Source organism: Melanotaenia boesemani, chromosome 3, assembly GCF_017639745.1.
Source record: "Melanotaenia boesemani isolate fMelBoe1 chromosome 3, fMelBoe1.pri, whole genome shotgun sequence".
In the NCBI taxonomy this organism is placed as follows: domain Eukaryota; kingdom Metazoa; phylum Chordata; class Actinopteri; order Atheriniformes; family Melanotaeniidae; genus Melanotaenia; species Melanotaenia boesemani.
The window spans coordinates 33,932,005-33,952,756 of NC_055684.1; the positions used below are offsets into that span (position 1 = coordinate 33,932,005).

Consider the following 20,752-nt stretch of genomic DNA (forward strand, 5'->3'; position numbering starts at 1 on the left):
AGTGGAGCAAATTTTATTCTCTACTCTCTCTAAAGCATATTATCATTGCAGCAAACTGAACATTTTCAACATGTGACAAATGAGAGAAAAATGTTGGTATACATTGAAAAGTGCAGACAACCCAACATGGGTACATTTGGTTAAGGGTCTTCTATTTTTTTTTATTCTTTAATGCATACCTTAGACTGCTGGAGAAACAGATTAAAGTCCTGCAAGGTCTTCTGAGTGCAGACTAGTGCATCATCTGTTGTGCAAGAATCTTTCAGTCTCTGTTCACCTTCTGTGCTAAACCAAATTCCAGCCTGCAAAACACAATGTGGTAGTTATGCAATCTTGCATCATAGATTGCATTGCTGCTGCATGGGAGGGGCACATTAACAAAAAATGACCAACATTTATGTCCACAAAATCACATCAGTGCATTTTAGATATGTTTCACTGAGTAGATTTAAGTGTTATCCTGGCTGAAAGAACTGAAGGTACCTTGATGATTTTGGCTTCCATCTCCCTGAGCCTGAGGAGGAACTCCAGCTGCTGCAGAGACTCATTTGACCTCATCACCAATGTATGAAGCTTCTCTTCTACTTGGTTGTACAGACTTGTAACTGAGTCCAAAGCATCTCTGCACAGAAAGAAGAGACACAAAGAAACACTGAGACCTCTGCCCCTCATATAGAAGTTTGTAATAATGCTTAAGAATACTGGCTTTTAACTAGTCTTTTTCTGAAAATTAGAGTCATTGTACAACATTTTAATTTTAGCTACTACAAAGAGTAGCATATATGTGTCATGTTTTTTTTTACTTGTCAACTCAGATTTGGGTCCATGATACTTGTATGATATAATATACTTGTGAAGACCAAACTAACAAATATTTTATTCATACTACACTTCCCACACAACCATATGGTTAGAGCAGCTGGCTGTAGTTCTTTATGAAAAAAATGAGTGATGTGACAGCACAGAAGTAGTCTGAGTGCAAGGAGAAGACATGTATGGGCAACACTTTAAGAAGATAGATCAACATTTTTAACTGAAGTGCAACAAGCAGGAATCTTTTGAGTGTTAAGAGTTTTAAGGGAGAGCAGTTTGATTTTTGAGCCTGAAAAAAAGGCTGCTCTCAGCTATGAAATCTATGGTCTTGATTAAAGCGTGTTGGTTTTCAGAGCCTTTTATTTTCAGATCAGTGAGAATAGCCATCTAGTAATTACACAGTTGAGAACTTCTTTAAAGGTACTTTGAAGACACCATGATGTATAAATTGTCATTTTACAAAGTAATTATTTTTTCTCACAGTGTACTGATCCAGATTGGAAACAAAACCATGATTCAGAAGTTGTATCTGATACCTGTAGTCTTCAGACTGTGGAAATCTAAACTCCTCTCTCTTAATCCTGGCCAGTAAAGCTCCTCCTTCCCTTTGCAGAGTTACCAGTCTAACATCTTCCAGCACCTCCTTCATGGAAACCTTCTGTTCCTGAATGCTTTGCTTCACCTCCTGCATTAACCACAAAGCAAGCAGTCAGCATGTGAGATCTGCACCACCAACTACATCACATCATGAAGTCATTTTACCTTCACAGTGTCCATTTGGCTTTTCCTGTCCACTTTCTTGATGGCCTTTTGCAGCAAACTGTCAGCTCCTTGTAGGTCAGTCATGAAAGACACCAATCTCTGAAATGATTTAAATTGTAAGTAGACAGAAAGATGATGCACCAAGATGAACATAGAAAAACTGTAATAAGTAGAAAGGGCTTCACAGGCAGTGCTGGCCTGTAACATGCTGATCTGTGTTAATTAGCGAAAATCTACAAACACAAAACACTTACATCAGTATATAGCAGTGAAAGATGTCAGAGATAGTGTACAATGACATTGAGACTCAAGCTAGGACACTCCAAACACCATTGCTGTAAGCTGCATAGTAATAGCGTAAGGACATTTAACATTTTAAGAAGACTGGTCTCTTAAAAAATGTACTAATTAGTGTCAGGGATTGCATGAATGTCAAGATGTAATATCACCTACCCCACACTGAAACTATGCTTTTCAAAGAAAACACACAAATATGTAACATATACAATTTTATGGAGAACTGATTAATGTCTAAAATCCCTCAACCCAAAGAAAAACATGTATGTTTGCTGTGGTGTGTGTATGACAAATCGTCTTGGATTAAATAAACTTTAGTTGAACAGTTTTATTACCAGAGTGTACATGGAGTGACATGTATTACCTGATGGAACTGCAGCCAGTCTGTATGACTGTAAGTAAATGTTCCTCCCAGGTCAGAGGTCAGCTGAGAAGTTTCTATTGTCTTGTTCAGGGCTTTCATAGAAGTCACCATGTCCATCTGAGTTGGTGAGTAAAATTTGGTGAGGAAGAAAGGTGCATTCATTATTTATTTGTGTAAATAATAATTTAAGAGCTAAAAATCATAGTTGTGGTTTCTGACCTGCAGACCAGGCTGTTTCTCAGGTCGTGGACAAGTGTCCTTATCCATGAGAATGATGATGCTGTGGACTGCATGGAGAGCTTGCTCCTAGGACGACAATAAGTCAGAGAATTTATTTTTTTCATGTTCACATAAATATGTGAATATCTATATATGATTAATCCATACTTTCGTTCTTACTTTCATTTTGCTTCACATAAAAAGGCAGAAACTTGAACCATCAGACCCTGAATTTACTTATCAGTGAATCATTGAGATATTTGGACGAGTTCATGCAGGTTTGTGTTTGTTTGAACCTGTGCCATCAGCAGTGATCTGTAGAGGTGAATAGGAGGAGGCTTCTTTCTGGCATTGATGACCAAAGTCATTCCCAGCTCCTGAACATCTTTCCTGGGAAAACATTGCATTATTTTAAGGCAGATTAGAACTTGTTCACTTCATCATAGCACTCTTTTCATATAAAAGCAAGAATCTATGACTTTAGGGCTACTTAACTTCTCGAAACTCTTTTTATCTCTATCTGATATCCACACACACATTCCACTTCATGGATTCAGTATAATTGATGCCTTCACACACCCCTCTTAAGTCTCTCTTCTTGAGTAGCCTAACTGTTGTGTGAGCCTACATAAGACATGGCTGCTAATTCTGGCAAGCTGTTGCATACCAGACATTTGGCAGCCATTCTGGCTGCAGCAGACGGTTGTGGTATGCCTCTTTACAGAGGACATCAGAGGGTCAAACTTGCTGGCTTGCTTTTTAAATGTAACAACCAATGATAAAACTAGGGTGAACAAATAACAACGTTACAGGGTTTATTTGTAGACCTTTGAAGGTAATTACTGACAATTCTTTGGCAGCGTTTCAGTGTATGTCAGTTTTACTGCTTACTGATGTTAAGTGGTAGGCAAAAGAGGGGGGAAAAAAGTCATTGTTAAGTATAAAATAAAGAACATGATGAATCATAGGAGAGCATTTAGTGAGGCTTTAAGACTGCAGATGGATTTTTTTAAAACCACTAACTGATATTTTGCTGCCCTCTTGTGGCCATACATCTTATTGCATGCTGGTGCACTTAAGAACCAGCCAGTGGCCTCCTCTACTGGACAAGTGAGGTCATTACCATCTTTTATTCTGTATGGATCAAACTTTCCCTTCAGTGCATCTTTAAATATATTTAGATATATCTAAATCACTTCAGTAAACTGTTGATTGTTGTACCTTGGTATGGAGTGTAAGTAAAGCAGCAGTTCACAAACACTCTGTGCTGAGATGAGAGGGGATGACCACTCTTTCCTGTCACCATGGACCTCCACCACTGCCCTGCCATTCTTGTCCCTGCTCCCTGTGTTTGTGCAGAAAAGTGAAAAAGCTGAGCAAATTTTAAAGATACATAAACATGGATAGTTTAAAGATGTGTTTGGTTTAAGAAGTAGAAGGACATCCAGTAATTAGAGGACTTTGAAAATAGGTTCCTCTAGTTAATTTTTCAGTGACTTTTTGCAAAATAATGAAGCTAATTTTTCCTCTTGTTTACTCACTGGTGTGTGAGTGTATGGCAAAACACTCACACACCAGTGAGCACAATGCTGTAAGAATGTGAGTGGGTGAGTGTGGCTTGTTGTGTAAAGTGGTTTTAGTAATCAACAAGGCTGGGAAGTGAGCATCTAAAACAACAAGATTATACATATCCTTCTGATTCTGACATTACTCACAATAACTTTCACAGCTGTTTTATTTTACCCCATTTTTCTTTCTCATATGAAATTTTGAGACATAACACATAGTTCAGAGACAGAACTTACACATTATATAAGGATTCATACATACAGAATCATGTTGATGAGAGTTTCTGCACAGTCAAGAGAATTCCCTGAATTACCTGGTAAACAAATGATGCCCAGTTCAAGCAGACCACTGACCCTCCTGAAGCCAGATTCTTCAGTTTGCTGAAGGTCAGTACTCGGTGCAGGAAGTTGAACCTGTGAAATGAATGTCTTCTCTGTCTTTGAGTTGAGTTTAGCACCTGGTCCATTTGTTCGAAACGGATCTTCACCTCTGCTTGGATGGGAATCTTTCAGAAAACACAAGGAATTTTACCAAAAGTTGAAAAAACAATTTGTAATCATAAGCAAGATCATCTTAAAAGATATATTTATAGATTCTTATTTGATAAATCCATGAAATGGTTTTCTATTTAGGGCGCTCAGATTTCGTGAAAATCACCGATGGTTGGTCTGCTAAATGACCAACAGTAATAACTGATGTCTTCAGTCATAATTTTTAACAGCGCTCTATCTATTTGGACTAACCCTGCACAGCTGCACAACTTTTAACAGACAGCTTCTAAACATTTGACATAATCTTTGTAACAAAACAGCAGCAGCCAGGCTACAAAGCAAGGCTTTGATTTCAGACATCCTAATTAGCCGCCCCTCAGAGCCAACAAGGCCTTGTCTGTATTCTCTCTCTTTGCCACTTTAATAGTCCGTGACAAGCATGTCTCCACTCAAGATCTCAACTTGCCCCTGTGAGGGGCATGTGCATGCAGGCGGGTGAAGGGGACAGAGAAACCTCCTCCTTGCATGTCATCCTGTCTGTCTATATTAGAGGAATGCTCTGCTTTTTCTTTTCCACCCAGTGGGTTCAGACCCTCTTTCACTGGGGTGCAGGATGCTATTTCCGTTAACTCCCTTGGTAAGAGGAATGATGTGAATGTGGCTGCAGTGCCAAAGAACTCAGAAAACAGTGGGAGAATCCCTGGAGGAAGATCAAGCTCAAGTCTGATCTTTGACTTTTGAACCCTCTTTCTGAAGAGCCTTTATGAAGCACGACCCTCAGTGAAGCACATTCCCTCAAACATGTAAGGTCACGGTTGAGTTTCATGCAATCTGTTTGGCTTGAATGTCAAAAGACACTTTGAGCACTGAGCAATAGTTCATTATAAACAACTGTGCACACAATAATAATGTGTAGATGAGTGTCAGCTAAGGGCTGAAGGATAACTGACTGAGAATCTCAAATGCTTAAATTTTACTTCTCACGTTTGCTTACCTTTTTTAGAGCACTTTAGTCTTTCCAGCTTTGTAGTCTCCTGATCCACTAGTGTGCCTTTTTTGCATTGGATTACACTAGTGATTGTTTCAGGGCAAATATCACTGTGACTCCTATTGTTGAGTTTATAAAGAACAGGACTTCCTGTAGGAGTCTCTGACACAGTAGACAGAGATCTCTCTTTAACTTTGTGTTTGCCAGATGGTTTTACAAACTCTCCCTTCTGGTGTGGTTTCAAGTTACCACCACAAGTTGCTGGAGACACATCTGATATTGGATGCTCACAAGCAGTATGTCCGAACTGATGGGAAATTAGCTTAGCCTGAAATCTCTGACTATGGCTCAAGCCAGGGGCTGATTTGAAAATCCCAGGTGATTCCTTCACAAGGTTTTCTGGAGCAGAACTCGAGGGGAGTTGACACAAAACGTGCTCCGGTGTCAGCTCGCTGCATTGTTTGTGCTGGCAAGAGTCCTTTGTTATCAGTGGGTTTTTGCAGCGGTTACAGAAATTTCCTAAATGGACTTTTGGAGCTTCATGTGCTCCTCTTGGTCTTACATCTCCATCCTCACACATACCCTCCTCTTCAAAGTTAGCCAGGAGGTCTACACTCCCCCTCTCAAAAGGGACTGGGTTTTTCAGTGCTGCCAGGTACGAATCTCTGTATCTACACTTTAAGTCTTGTTCTGTAAGCACCTGCCCCAGCTTATAGGGCTCCTCTGCATACTGCTGAGTTTGTCCACAAGGAGACATATTCCCATATGGTACAGGTGGAGGTGGTCTGACAGGTTTAAGCAAAACTGAATTAGGTGGATTTTTACGGCTGTCCTGTTGTTTATCCACAAACTCTTTCCCTTTAGCAATATCCACTAGATCTACATAATCACCCTCTATTTCCTGGTAGTTATGACTCTCCCAGGTATTAGGAGAAACCCAACCCACAGGTTTGATTAATGGTTTGGAGGCTGATTTAGTGACTCGTCTATCGTGCTCCATTTTAATAAGTTTGGAAGAAGAGTGTGCAGATCTCAGAGATGCTGACATCCTTTCTTCTATCGGCTGAATCACAGCTTCCACTGGAAGGGTGGAGGTGTTAAAATGGAAGGGAGCTGAGACCTGTTTTGACTCAGAAGGTGCCTCCCCACAGATGGGCATTATCTTAGGTTTGTCTAAAAACTCTGGGATGGCGATTTTATTCCAAGGCAACTTGATTACTCCTTGGTCTGTGCAAAGCAAACAACGTGACAGAGGAGTTCCGTGGCGTCCTTCATTGATGTCCAGCAGCCAGTCCTCAGTGAAGATGCAGGGGTAAGAAGTCTCAGGGATGGGGGTTTCCTCTACTTCTCGACATCCCTCTTCTAAAAGACTTTTGAGTACAATCCGTGCTGCTTGGTCACCGAAGGGTTCCACCTGGAGATAGAAGTCTCCAGGACGCAACAGCAAAGGGTTCACAGGCGCTAACTGGATAATGGTTTTGTCGTGAAGACACAGAGGCCAGCCCTCACAGCGGAAAACCACATCCGAGTATCCAGCCTAGGACAAATTACAAGGGACAATGACATATATGCTACAAACAAATTGATTTACTCTCAAGTGAGTCCGTTTCCAATGTGAAATATTTTTGTGCATTTAAAAGCTGCAGTTTTCTATTTCAGTGTTTACACTTCTGCCTTTCTTGCTTTATAATCTGAAACATTTGCAGTAATTTTTCAAAATAGAACAGTTTGCACTCACACATGCAGCCTGTTGGACACTCTCCAGCAGGTGTTTGGAGGGAATAAGGAAGTCCAGCAGGCACTGCAGGGCATCGCCGTGGTAACATTCGTCAATGGTGCGAAACAGCTGACTGAGGACAATGGATGCTGTGGCTTCAAAAGGTGGGAAGAGGGCCGACAGGGCACTCTGAATAGACAGGTCCAGAGATTCTGGATTCTGAAGGACAGGAGGAGAAAAAGGTGAGTGGGTTTCAGTTTCAGTCCCTTAAACTTTGTAGTTAATGTGACCTTTTATAACCCTAACCACCACTGTCTGCTGCTGTTTCCTTCTATGCTCCAAAGGCATGTGTGTTAGGTTAATCAGTCACTAAATTCTCCCTAGGAGTGAGTGTGAGTTCATCTCTCTGTGTTGGCCCTGGTGACCTGTTCAGCATGTACCTGCCTCTTGCCTCCTAATTGCTGGGATAGTCTCCAGCTAGGTAAAATTTTTTTCACCAGTAACAAATATAGTGATATTTTCACATCTCAACAAATCTCACGTGCTCCCTTTACTATAACTCCAAAAACATTCAAATAGACCTTGTGTATGTAGAGATAAACTCAGTTCATTATGGGTACGCAATTTTCGAGCAGAGGGTTAAAATATAGCCACGTCTCAGAAAGGCAGGGCTTTAATTTTATTTTAAGTTTTGGTTCATCTCATGCCCACAGCATATAAACGTAAAGTCAGTGCAATAGATAAACTTTTTTTACTTCAAAACCATGTTGTATGCTTAAGAGAAACTGTCCTAATTAATAGTACATTACCTTTTCCAAAATTTAGATTTGTCCAGTTTTGGAGCATTATCATAGATCCAGCATGATATCAACAATGAAGCTAATGAATTAAACAACTCCAACACTAATAATATTTTTCTAATTATAATTAGTTCTCTTAAACTACTTACTCTGTAGTGATGTAAATCACATAAGTTCAGCCTACACTGCTCTGGATTGTCAGAACATTTAAGAAAAAAAAATGTACAGAATGCAAAACCCAAACTGTCAGACCACACTCCACAAAAATCTCATTGCAAATCATTAAAACTGAACTAATCTAAACTGTCACTATATATAGGGCATTATTCATTTGGACTTATAATTCAAAGTATTCCCAACAATTGCTCACAATCAGAGGGAATGGGAGTGTGTGTGGGGGGGTTGTGCATAGAAATGGCTGTTCCAGGCTCAGACTTCCGTTTCTTTATTTGTTCAGTGCTCTGGTTAGAGGAGAGGTTTACAGTCCCAGCAAGCATTTACACATCAAACACAGAGTAAGAATAGAGAAACAAGAATAGGAAAATATATCTAAATAGTTCCACTGAGCACTTTCAGTAACATAGAAATAGATTTTTTAAATTTAATATACACAATGACATGATCTCACAATGAAATTATTATAATTCATTCATTCATTCATTCAGTCAGTCAGTCAGTCAGTCAGGGCTACATAAGTCAGGCCCATGAAGGGAGCCTGAATGTTGTATTAAATGTTTTATTCATTATTTTGAATTAATAACATTAAATAATTTTGATTAAAAAATGTATGCACACATGAACATGCACACCAACCCGATGTTGAAAGGAGTTTTAAAGAAGTAGATTAAAGAGATCAATTTCATAACATTTCAGATCATGTAGATTGTGACTGTATTTGCATCTTAGATACTGACAGCTAAGGCTCCTCATATAGTGTATAGACAACAAGTTCAAGTTCGAGTGGTCCCACATGAATAAGAACTATTACACCATGTAACAAGAGAGACCATGAATTACAAAGATCATGTGTATGGCTTGTTTTAACCTTGGCTTCCTAAGAAATGAATGAATGAATGAATGAATGAATGAATGAATGAATGAATAAATAGCCAAGGCATGTCAAGAAGAAATGCTATCCACTCCAAAACAACATTTGCTTTGGCCAACTTTTAAGCTTTTTCTGTACTGATCTCAATTTTCTTGAAATACGTTTTTTATTTAAAGTGAGATAGACAATGAAAAAGCATTGGGAATTTTTTAATTGTTATTTATGTATTTATTTATTTTCATAAGTACAATGTGAAATGCTACCTTTATTACCATTAATAAAGGATAAGCATGTGAATGTGGAACCTTTTGGAGATGGAGATAATTAGGTCTGTCCTCCATGAGTATACACAGCTAGTTTCATGTCTGGCCAGGACACACTTAAACAAAACTTTTGAATCTGAAGCTGACTAGGGACAGCATGAGATTTAATTCAAAGGGAGAACAAAGCATCTTTTTTCAGTATAAATGCCCATAAAGACACAACTGTGTATGACACCACTTAATGTCAAGTGGTCCACATGGAGCTAGTTTTTACTGTGTGCACACGTCTGCTTTGAGTTGTCTGCGTCTTCTGAGTGCCCCCATGGACAAGGTACCAGCACCAGCTGTGCTATTAGTGAAGATGTGCAGAACACACGGAAACAATTCAGATGAAAGGATTGAAAGGATCTTTAAAGCATTTTTGGGGAATCAGTTCTGCTGTAAGCTTGGTTTTAAGTTGGGGGTGTTTTGATATCTGAGATTACAGTCGATTAGAAAACAACAGCCAAGCATTTTACACATAATGAACACTGCATGTACTGTGCTTTTGATCTGACAGGTTAATGTGACAGTTAAAGTTATCTGGGACTTAGATGTCAGCTATCTGTAAAATGTGTTTTAAAGCAAATGTTTAGTAAAAAAAAAAAAATGTCTTTGATCTTCACATCCACAGTTAAACCAGAAAATTACTGGAACAATTTTCCTAATTTGTTCTCAAAACTAAAAATCTCCTGCACACAGAGCTGTTTAATAAGCTTCCATCCATAAGAACAAGGAAAAACTCAACTATGTGATTATCAAAGTCATGCCAAACCATCAGACACAACCCCCTTCTTCTTCTTTTGTGTATTGTGTATTATTATTGTGTGAATTTCAGCACTAACAGCATGAAAGCATCAATACATTTGCTAACTTTAGCAGGTATGGTGCTATGCATATTTACCAAATTAGCATACAAGCATGTTAGCATTTTGTTAATTTGCACTAAGTACATGGTAAAGCTAATGCAAATGTGAAAGGTAACAATTTTGCATGTATTTTTTACTCATAAATCAAAGTACTGGACTGTACTGGACTGTAGCGTGAAAATATTTTGTTTAATACACCTGGAGCTAATTAGCTGATGTTTTTCTAATGCAACACCAATAGCAAAGCGGTACTGATATGTTCAATTGTTATGTTATAAAATGCCTCAGTTGGATGAAAGAAAAAGGCACAATCTTCATGTTGAAGTGACTGTAGAACATTAGGGCCTCTTTTACATCTGGACTGGCCATCACCAACAACAGCAGGTGTGCTATTCAAGCAGCCTTTTCTCAGTAGCTTGCTGTGTTACAGTAATCTCCCAGCCCCCAAAAGCCTCTGCTTTTAGCTCCCTGCACCCTCTTTGTCTAGCTTGATGACTGAACCAGGACCAGAGGAGCTCGGGGTAAATACAAGTGCAGGAGCTTCAAAGACCTCATACTGGTTGGCGCTGGAGCTGTTTTGGCAGATGAAGAGACATTTCTATACACTCTGCACATAAAACATACCAAAAATAAATGTGATAAAAATTTTAGTTGTTGTTTATAGCCATCCTTGTATGTCAGCAGAATCCCGTCTAACTTTTTATACACAGTTAGTTGGACTGTATTTTGGACAAGGCAATTTTGTTTAAATGAGCTAATGCTGACCCAGAACAAAGAGTAGGATGTTGGATAACTATATCAATATTTGGGAGCTCAGTATTCTCAGTCTTTGCAGCCTTGTAGTCATTGCATGTCCTCAGAAGAAAAGAATTCCTTCCTTTTTCTGATTGTGCACATCTGTCACAATAGAGAAAATGAGAACTGGAGAGCAGAATACCTTTGAGGCAGACTCTTGAATGGTAATGCATCACAGCTGTTTTAGACCGACTGCAGCCATTGAACTTTGGGTTCCACTGTATTTCTCAAAGCTAACAGTAAACCTGAGGTCATATCTAATAAAACACAGCTCAGTGCTGAGAAATTCAGTTTACTCAGTATGTATGTACTTTGTTTCAGTGGCTGCAGTTTGGCCCTGATTTCTTTTATGTTTCCACAAATTTATTAAGTTCATTAACAGTGCATCAGAGTGGATGAATGCACTAAATTTGAGATAAAATGTGAAAAAGCACTGAATGGAATTATTTGATTCCAGCAGATGGGGAAAAATAATTATGAATTTGCATCTGGATGCTCAGCACAGATGTCAAAATGATGTTTTTCAAAGAGATGCATGTGCAGTGTTTTGTGTCACTTGCTTGAAGGTAGAGATTCTAAACATGGCAGAGGTTCTGTTTCAATGTAAAGCATTAAAAAAATAATAATAAATAATCCCTAATCACCCCAAATGCCTTACAATGTTTATTTACGGGAGCTGCATAGCAAACAACAAGTAATATTTAACTAGTAAAAAGTAATGTAAAGTGAAATAAGATATTAAAATAAATAGAAAAATCTCAGCATTTTATGATCACAGGGATTAGTAAAAACCATTTACTATCTGTACTTCCTTATCTATTCACTTGTGATGTTTTTCCAGCAATTTAAACCATCTTAACTTGTCTGGAAATTGTTGCTACATCATCATCCCAAACTCCTCTGCTCCTCTGTTGAAGTGAGATAATAAAGGTTTTTGTGAAGTCTAGCTAAAATAGCAACATTTTTCTGTGACTGGAAGTCATCTGTGTGGGTGGTTTGACAAGTAATACATGAGGGAGACCCTCTTCAGATTTACTAAGCTTTTAGCTCAGCTCTGTCTAACCAACCAAATGCATTGAGGGAAGGTGACTGATGGTGTTGGGAGTCCTTATGTATCTCATTACAGCACTGCCAGACATGTCAAATAAGCTTAGACTTTTAAGGTTCAGCATGAATTCTTCTCAGACAAGAGATGAGCAAAGGAGCAAACTGTGACGACTGCAGGCAATACCTTTAGCCAATCACAGTTGTAATTTTACCATTTTAGAGCAAAATAAATTAGCAATACTGGAAGGTGGATGTAGGTTAACTACATGCAGAATTCATGAGAATTTGGAAGCCCTACACATTTAATCTTGGTTGTGGGCCCACATGATGCACTACATACTCTCAAAGTTTTAACATGCCTCCTTGGTCCTCACTCTGTGAACACAGTGAGCGATGATGTCAACCACTTTACAATACAGAATAAATAATCCTGTGCTTTCTTGTAATCTTGCACTGAATTCCAATATAATTTTGCAACTTTTACTTGTTTTAGCAACTATTAAAATGGTTTTCATTTAAACACTTTTCTAGTATCCAGAAATCATTGCTTCCCTACATCGTAGTAAAAACTTTTGTTTTCAAATCATGTAGTGCATTAGTTTATTCAGTTACTAGCTTGTACTGAGAAATACTGTTATTTTCCAAAGTATTTTACTCCCACAATCAGTCACTATGGAGCATTCAGTCTAGCATAAATCCAAACCTTCATCTAGGTCTGCAGAGACTGCTGTTTTCATCAATTTCCAGCTGGCCACATTCCACCACTGCCTCCTCTTCATAGTCACGACAAGGGGATTCCCTCTCTCCTCATCATTGTCCACTGCAGCCTAAGATTTAACTCTAGAAAGAGCTCTAGTCTCCAACAAAGGTCATTGTTTGACCTGAATAGACACGCCAGCGTGGACAAGAGGCATTTGTTTTAAAGGTTCACTCTCTCTTTGTCTTGTCCACCATTTAGGCCCCCTGGGTTTTTTTTTTTTTTTTTTTTTTTTTCGCAGAGTTTGCTATTGAGCAAGTAATTGCAGGTTTCAACGGACTGCTTCAGGCTGTGGTTAAAGAAAGTTTCACCTCATGTTTGAGCTGTGATATAAACAACCTGTCAAGGCATGTATCGCACAATGTGTATTTGTATTATCAACCACAACAGGTCAAGATGAGCCAAGTTAAGCTGACTACAATGTAATGGTGTAGGAGATTAACCTTAACTGAAAGGACATGGCTCTTATGTGACATGTTGAAAGCATTTACTTGATTTCTCTGTTCTGATTGGTTCTTGACATTCCTCTCAAGAAGTGGACTCTCACTTCATTTCCAAGCCAAATCCAAAACATAAGCAATAGTGACGGTTAAGTTAAGACCTGCGATTAGATCCTACAGACTGCCTGATTTAGGCATGTACGGTCCTGTCAAAATATTCAAGAGGTGACCAAACTAAACTTTAAGAAGAGAAAATCACATTATTGATAAAGTGTATTTAGACAAAAATGTACCCAAGTTGCGGAAGAACAAAATGGTTCATTTAGGTTTTATCTCAGAGCTTTCACTTCTTAAAGTATGTACATCCTGCAGAAGCACATGATTCATCAGCCAGAAAACAAATCCACATTTGAAAGTTGGACCTTTGCCCTGGAGACCCAAATTCAGTTCCCATGTGAGTTGAATTTTCTCTAGCACTGAGGTTTTAGTCTTTTGTTGTTTTGTTTTTCTGTTTTTTTCTTTTTTATATTCCATTTAATTTACCTGGTTTGGAAAAATCAAACAAAAAAATCGTAAAATCATTAATGCCCTATACAAAAACCCATGATCACACCAGGTTCAGAATGATTAAAATGGCGTTATTATGCATTATTAGTATGATATCTACAACCATTCTCAGGAAAAAAATAATCACATGAGTCTTTTTTTTCCCCCCCCATAGTGTGTTTTGCTCTTACTGGTTTCCCACAACAGCCAAATTGAAACAGTGTTGTGTCTTGGAGCAACCACAGTCGTAATCAACATTACAGAATTAGTCAGTGTTAGCCATAGAGTAATTAAAAACATGTGATCGTCCCTCAGTTACTCCCTTCTCAACATTCAGCCTCTCCTGTTTGGTGATGACACAGCTCTATATCCTGCTTAACTCAGCAGAGAAGCTCATTTGCCATCTGAAATACTTTAAACCAATAAATAGGCTCCACCAAGACTAAATTAGAAATGTTAAGTATTTGAGTTTCCTTCTGCCAGGAGTAAACATGGCTCTCCTTTTATTCACAAATACAGTTTGCAGCTCAGAGGAACTTCAGCTCTGTTTCTAAAGTGAAAAGGGCACATAAATAGTGTGTCGGATTTCTGGTGGTGCCTTTTTTTGTCTTCAAGAATTCAAACAGTTTGTGGGTGAGCTGGGCTTCGATTACACAAGAGACTCATTAATCGAACTTAAATCTGCTCATAATGAACAAAGAGTGTACAGTTTGTAATTTGGAAATCTCAATACAACACTGCAGTAGATAGTCACGCTGGAAGAATCTCATAGGACTATAAATCAAATGTGTTAGAATGCAGCATGAATCTCTGCTGTCATCTTTTTTGGAAAAAACATTCTGACTCACAGCTGCAGTTCTGGGCAAGAGTATCATTTAAAAAGAAGTGCTCCCAAGCTATGCCTGCATCCTTAACTGACCCACGGATAACACTGTGTGGAAAGAGTCAATAAAATATCTCAGTCTTCTGTCATGCAGCTACAAGATCAGACAGGCGAACAGTTAACTAAGCTGCACCAATTTCCAGTAAGGTATTTGATACAGGATGCACTATGTGTTTGCCCAGGCATCCTTAAAAAAATAAATTCTGTGTGTATCATTTAAAAAGTTTAAAATTATTTTTTTGGAATGTGAAGAACCTCTCCCTTTAAACATAACCTAACAAAGCTTCTTGCATTCTGGCAAAACGTCAGGAATAACACTGAAATTGTGTTTTTTTGGAAACTCTCATACACCATAATAGTTCCTGCTGTGCAACTTTTTATGTCTATTTGGCCAAGAAATTAGAAAAAAGTCAATCATATAAGTGAAGCTTGGCAAAGTCAATTAATCTATTGCAGAAAAGATTTGTTAGCTTGTGCGTGTTTATAAAGACATGTTGCAATAGCCACTACATGTCTAAATTAAGTTTTTGCTGAGAACTGACTTGCAAACTGTTCAGACACATACATTTTTCCAAGACTTTGTTCTGTTTTGAAAATATGCTGGACTGTCTGTTGAGTTTGACCCACTTTTCCAATACAGAGATAATAAATACATTCAAAGAACAGTTCACAGCTCCACAGTCTTGACTTCCCGACTAAAGAAAAATAAAACAAATTAGGATTCCACAGCTCCAAAAGGCAGATTTATATAATTACAGGCTAACAGTAAAGCTGCAAAAACACCTATGTGTATTTTTTCTGTCCATCCTGTTTTGCCTTTAGTGTTTAGTAGAGGAGCAGACCTGGTAAACTGATCAGGGACTGACTCTTTTCACCCAATGTCATGTTTATGTCCCCAGAGAAACCAGTAAGTTACAGCTGTAAAGTAGGTCTTGTAGGCCCCAGGAAAGCCCTGGTCCTTTAGTGCCAAGTTTCCTTGCTCCAATACATCAAATTCAAATCGAACAAATCCAACAACCTATTAAGTTCTATACATCCATCCATCCATTATCGGGGGTCAGGTTGGGTCGCAGGTGCCTAAGCAGGGATGCCCAGACTTCCCTCTTCCCTTTGCCTAGCTACATTTGCCAGCTTGTCGGGGGGGATCCCGAGGCATTCCCAGGCCACCTAAGAGATGTAATCCCTCCAGCGTGTCCTGGGTTTTCTCCTGGGGTCTTTTCCCTGTGGGACGTGCCTGGAACACCTCACCATGGAGGCGTCCAGGAGGCCCTCCTGCGGGCTCACCACCTGCAGGAGGGGCCGTGGGGGTCGGGTGCAGTGTGAGCTGGGTAGCCAGCAGACCTGGCTTGCAGACCTTGGCTGCAGAAGCTCTAGGAAGGTTCTATGCATTGATTCATCCATTTGAACAAGGTGTGTTGGAGCAGGGAAACATCAAAAACTTGCAGGACAAGATGGGGGGGTTCAAGTAAAAACCTGTTTTACCTTATGACTGTTTAAGGTGGTGGAAAACAATGTTAAACAGATATAAATTTGAGAAATGATAAAAAGCAGTATCAATGATATTTTTATATAAAACAAACAGCATCTATGACGCAACCCTTCTCCAACACACCTGTATTAAACTGCTGAATTCCCTCAGCCGCATGTCATTTTGCTCTGCAGAGGCCTGGTAACAAGCCAGTTGATTGAGGTGTGTTAGAGAATGGATGCATCTAAAAGTAGAAGGATAGTAGATTTTGACGACCTGACATGGGGTTAGAAAAAGAGGAGGAACTGGAAGCTGGTGTTGGCGGTAGCAAAACAAATTACCACATAAAAAAGCACTGAGATTATTCAAAGAAGATACAAAGTGAGAAAAAATAAAAATAAATGAAAAATATCCAAAATAAATAAAAATATTGGAGTAACTTTTTTTCACTGGAGACCATTTTTGGGCAGTAAATTTTCTTCCAGACTGGTGAGTAAAAAGCTTGATAATGCTGTGGATGCTGTTTATGTTGTAGTATAACTTTCCTTAAGTGGTTCCATGGTGCTAGCTTGTTTTTTGTATCAGTATGGCACAAGTCCACCTCTGTTTGGTATGTGCGAATTGTCTAAGACACAAGTTTTAAACTTTGGTCCTCAAGGGCCACTATCCTTCAGGTTTTTAACTGAAATTAATGGGTCATTGTAAAGAAGTTGACAAGAAGCTGTTGGATCCATTTGATTTGACTCAGGTGTGTTAGAGCAGGGAAACAACAAAAACCTGCAGGGTAGTGGCCCTCAAGGACCAGAGTTTGACACCCCCAGTCTAAAAGGAACAGCGATGGGTTAACAAGGCTGTTTTTTTTGTGCAAATAAACTGGATGACATGAGAAAAAAGATACAGTGATGCATGTGACCATGTTTGTGATAAAAACAATCATATAATGTAAACTGTAAAAGCTTTTAATTAACTATTAAATATTAAATACACTGTTGGTAATTATACAAAGTAAAATATTTAAAAGTTTTTTAATGAAAATTTTTCCTCATATAAAAGAATTTAAATGAATAAGTTAATCTTTTATAGGAGTGGAAGCACACATTTTGTCTGGTTAAATAGCTGCCTTGTGGTAATAAATGTTTAAGACCAAAATGACTAAATCCACGTTTAATGTGGTTGACTTAAAAAAAATAAATTCTTAAATCCTTGTGTCTCTTAATGACATGATAGATCCACATGGCTGTCCACCTTCCTGATCCAAACCCACATTACATTTTGCTGAAAGAATTATTACAAATTTTTGTAAATTTGCACCATACAGATTATGCTTGCACCAGTTCTTATAAAAATCAATCTATGGGATTTTAGCCATGTTTGTAATGGATGATTAAGATTTGCAACAAAAGCTGCTATAGAGGAAGGGAGCTCAGACCTCAGCTTTGGTGTCATGTACTGACACTGAACTTGGTGCATGGAACTGCAGGGAACAAACAAGTTTTCTGATCTAGTCATGGTTATACTGCGATTCGGATGTTTCTTCTCTGTCTCAGCAGAGTCATTAAAATTATAGCAAGAACAGCAGTAGGGAGTATTCTTTGATTCAATGATGGGATGTGACTTGTAACCAGCAGTGGAAAGAGCCACTTCTAACACTTCACAGAGGGTCACAGCTGTGACTGCAATGGTTGATATGCCCTAAGCCAAACTAAATTTGGATATAGTCTCACAGCATATAATAGATTAATTTATTAGACTATAGATTACTCAGCATATGTGAATAGTCTGACCAGCCACTTGTTTAAAGACTTAAAGTCACTATAACCTATATATTATTTACAATGGATAAAATTATTTCATGTGTCTCAAAACGGATGTCTTGTTATGAAACCAAAGATATATTTTTTTAATTCACTCCACTTTTAGGGATATTTGGTATAACTTTCAGCTAATATCTTTGATATTCGTAGTCCACAGCTTGGAGAGTCCTGCTGCTCTCTAAAGTATTGCTGGGTTATTTTCAGCACAAAAACCTGTAAAAAAAACAAACACAAAAAAAAAAAAAAAAGAAAAACAGCTACCCAGTATGAAACAGCAGAAAGCTTGTGAACATTGACCGAGTGGAGCACTTAGCAACTAAAGAGATTATGTATTTTCTTCTTGTGCAGGTGCTTAGGTGCAAAAGACCGAATGACATATTTCTTTTTGCCCTCATTTACCTGGCCTTTTTGACTAGTGTATCAGCTAACTGAACTTGAACTTATTAACTACTAAGCTAAGCTAATGCACACATTGGATTTTGCATGAATTAGTATAAGCTTTGAAAACCATAACATAAAATATTACCATCATGCACTGGTTCCCTGTGTTTACAGTGAACTGACAGAAAAAGAAAAAAAAAAAAACAGGCTTGATCGACGGCCTTTAAAAGAGAGTGCTTGACCTTGCTAGCAGATGAATGAATCACTTATGTTTGTAATTGTCACACAGTAACTAAATGCAAATGAAATGCACAGCACCAAGACAGGGATCTGGGTTTTGTTAAGTTGTTGAGTGTTTACTAAAGGTAGAACCTCCTGGTGTTGCCCAGTGCAGTAATCAGATTATTTAGACGCTGTAGGCTCATATCACTGTAAGTCAGGGTGGCCATGGAGGAAAATGCCACTCATGTCTTAGGTAAAACAAACAGACAGAGCAGTATAAGCTGCTGCAAAACATTTGCTGCAGTGGATGAGAATTGGGGGGCGAAGTACAGTCTTGTCTGGACTTCTTTAAACATCCTTCACTCCTGCTTTCTGTAAAAGTGTTACTTATTGCATGCTTAGATGCTGTGGGTCTGTTTGGTTTTTATATCATCTATAGGAGAAAGGTATGTGCAGTAATTAGAAAGCTGAAACCGGATATTTAACAAATATTGTACTTTACTTGAATGCTATGTGTTTTGCTTTAAGATGAGGACAAGATAAGTATACATTATTCCTTTAATTTTAACATTTTTCAGTAGCAGCAACATGTATATAAAACCCATTCCTGAAACTAACATGTTCCCATCTTGCGGCTTATTTGTTAGTAATTAGAATCTGTTGTGAGAGGGATTAGACCAGTCCTCTCCAGTCATAAAAAAACTCTGTGGTTTGAACTTTTCAAAGAGCCAAACACCAAACCAGAGAATCTTTTTTGTTCACATGCAAAACAGTCTAATCATTTATTCACAAAAACACTTTCCACTCACTAAAGCATGTGTGCAATCCGCATCAATGAAGTCCTAATCAAAGGACTTTAAGATTCAAAACAAAAGACAATTTGCCTCCCTCTGTGTTAGTGTGCAGACACTTAAAAATGTGGGATGCTGCAAGCTGCTTGGGACAACAAAAAGCTTTAGATGTTGCACTATGCACGTTTTTCATAGATACATTTTCACAAAAAACAGAACAAAGAATATGCAGTGGAAAAGTGCACACTATTTTGCAACAGGTCAAAAATCCTAAAACTAAAGTTACTCTTAAATCTTTGTTGTGTTGGTGGGGTTTCTGTGTGTAAACAAGATATTATGGTTCCCAAACTTTACTCGCACATGGTTCGCAAAGCCACAGAGAGAAACAAAATCACTTGCCCAACCAGACACTTTTGGAGCTACTAGGTCAGTAGAGCACTTTCACTCTTGAGACAGAAATCAACAATAGACAGGAAGAGAACAAACACAGAGGAGACCAACTTAGACGCTACTTTACCATGTTTGTTGGAGCTTTTCCTCTAACAGGCAGAAAGTTTTTTCATTTTTGGTCCTGATAATCCTCTCCAGACTGCCTCCCTTGGCACTGTGCTGGGAGACTTGCCATGTTTAGTACATCAACAAAAGCAGCTGGCTGAAGTACATCCACATGACAGAGAGTTGCCTTGATTGAAAAATAAGTAAAGTCAACTCCATTCTTCACACACTTTGAGTATGTGGCACAGAGAGACACAAATTGTCAATCTGCCTGTTGATCCTTCAGCTTCTCTTTTACTTCTCTTTCGTTTGCACCGCTGAGTGTCGGGGGTGAGAGAAAGGGGGGAAGGAGGGAAGGAGAGCTTGGCTGAGAGGGGGAGGAGAAAAGCGCTGCCTTTCAGAGGAAATCCCCCTCCAGGCTTTTCAGTTTCTTTCTCAAACACACAGCCTTTATCACACACCCAAGCACACTAACAATATGCCACAACTGCAAGGCATTCACAGACACAGTGAGTGTGCTTTATCTGTTACTGTATGCTTTATAAGAATCTAAATATTTCCACATCCTATTCTGGCATGCATGTAGACCCACACATGCATAAGCATGCATAGATGCAAGCACACTCATTTGGCCCAGAGCTGCAAAAATCCAGCCCCTTGTTTGTGGCCCCTTTCTTTCTATTTTAATCACTAGGATTGTTTAGAGGTTTAAGGCAGTCTTTCTTTTCTCTCCTTTACCTCATAGACTGCAGTGTCTGCTCCAGGCTTTCTCATTTCCTTTCTTTAGCAATTGTCTTCCGGCAGACTGCCCAGTGTTTAACACATATATCAAAAGGAAAGGCAACAGAGGGATTCCCTGCAGAGGTCCAAGCCA

At 38.7% G+C, this 20,752-nt stretch overlaps 1 protein-coding gene across 1 annotated transcript in view; it reads right to left on the reverse strand.

Moving 5' to 3' along the window:
• The window catches only part of LOC121637216 (uncharacterized protein KIAA1755-like), a 28,350-nt gene extending 8,158 nt beyond the window's left edge, over window positions 1-20,192 (reverse strand). The window contains exons 1-12 of the mRNA XM_041981223.1: window positions 19,901-20,192; window positions 7,242-7,439; window positions 5,510-7,040; window positions 4,338-4,529; window positions 3,677-3,800; window positions 2,752-2,845; window positions 2,456-2,542; window positions 2,237-2,353; window positions 1,576-1,674; window positions 1,350-1,498; window positions 484-622; window positions 180-302 (exon numbers count right to left, since the gene is read on the reverse strand). Of these exons, the coding sequence (XP_041837157.1) occupies window positions 180-302; window positions 484-622; window positions 1,350-1,498; window positions 1,576-1,674; window positions 2,237-2,353; window positions 2,456-2,542; window positions 2,752-2,845; window positions 3,677-3,800; window positions 4,338-4,529; window positions 5,510-7,040; window positions 7,242-7,439; window positions 19,901-19,903 (2,856 nt within the window). The 5' untranslated portion in view covers window positions 19,904-20,192. The remainder of the gene's footprint in view (window positions 1-179; window positions 303-483; window positions 623-1,349; window positions 1,499-1,575; window positions 1,675-2,236; window positions 2,354-2,455; window positions 2,543-2,751; window positions 2,846-3,676; window positions 3,801-4,337; window positions 4,530-5,509; window positions 7,041-7,241; window positions 7,440-19,900) is intronic.
• Between the last annotated feature and the right edge of the window lie 560 nt (window positions 20,193-20,752).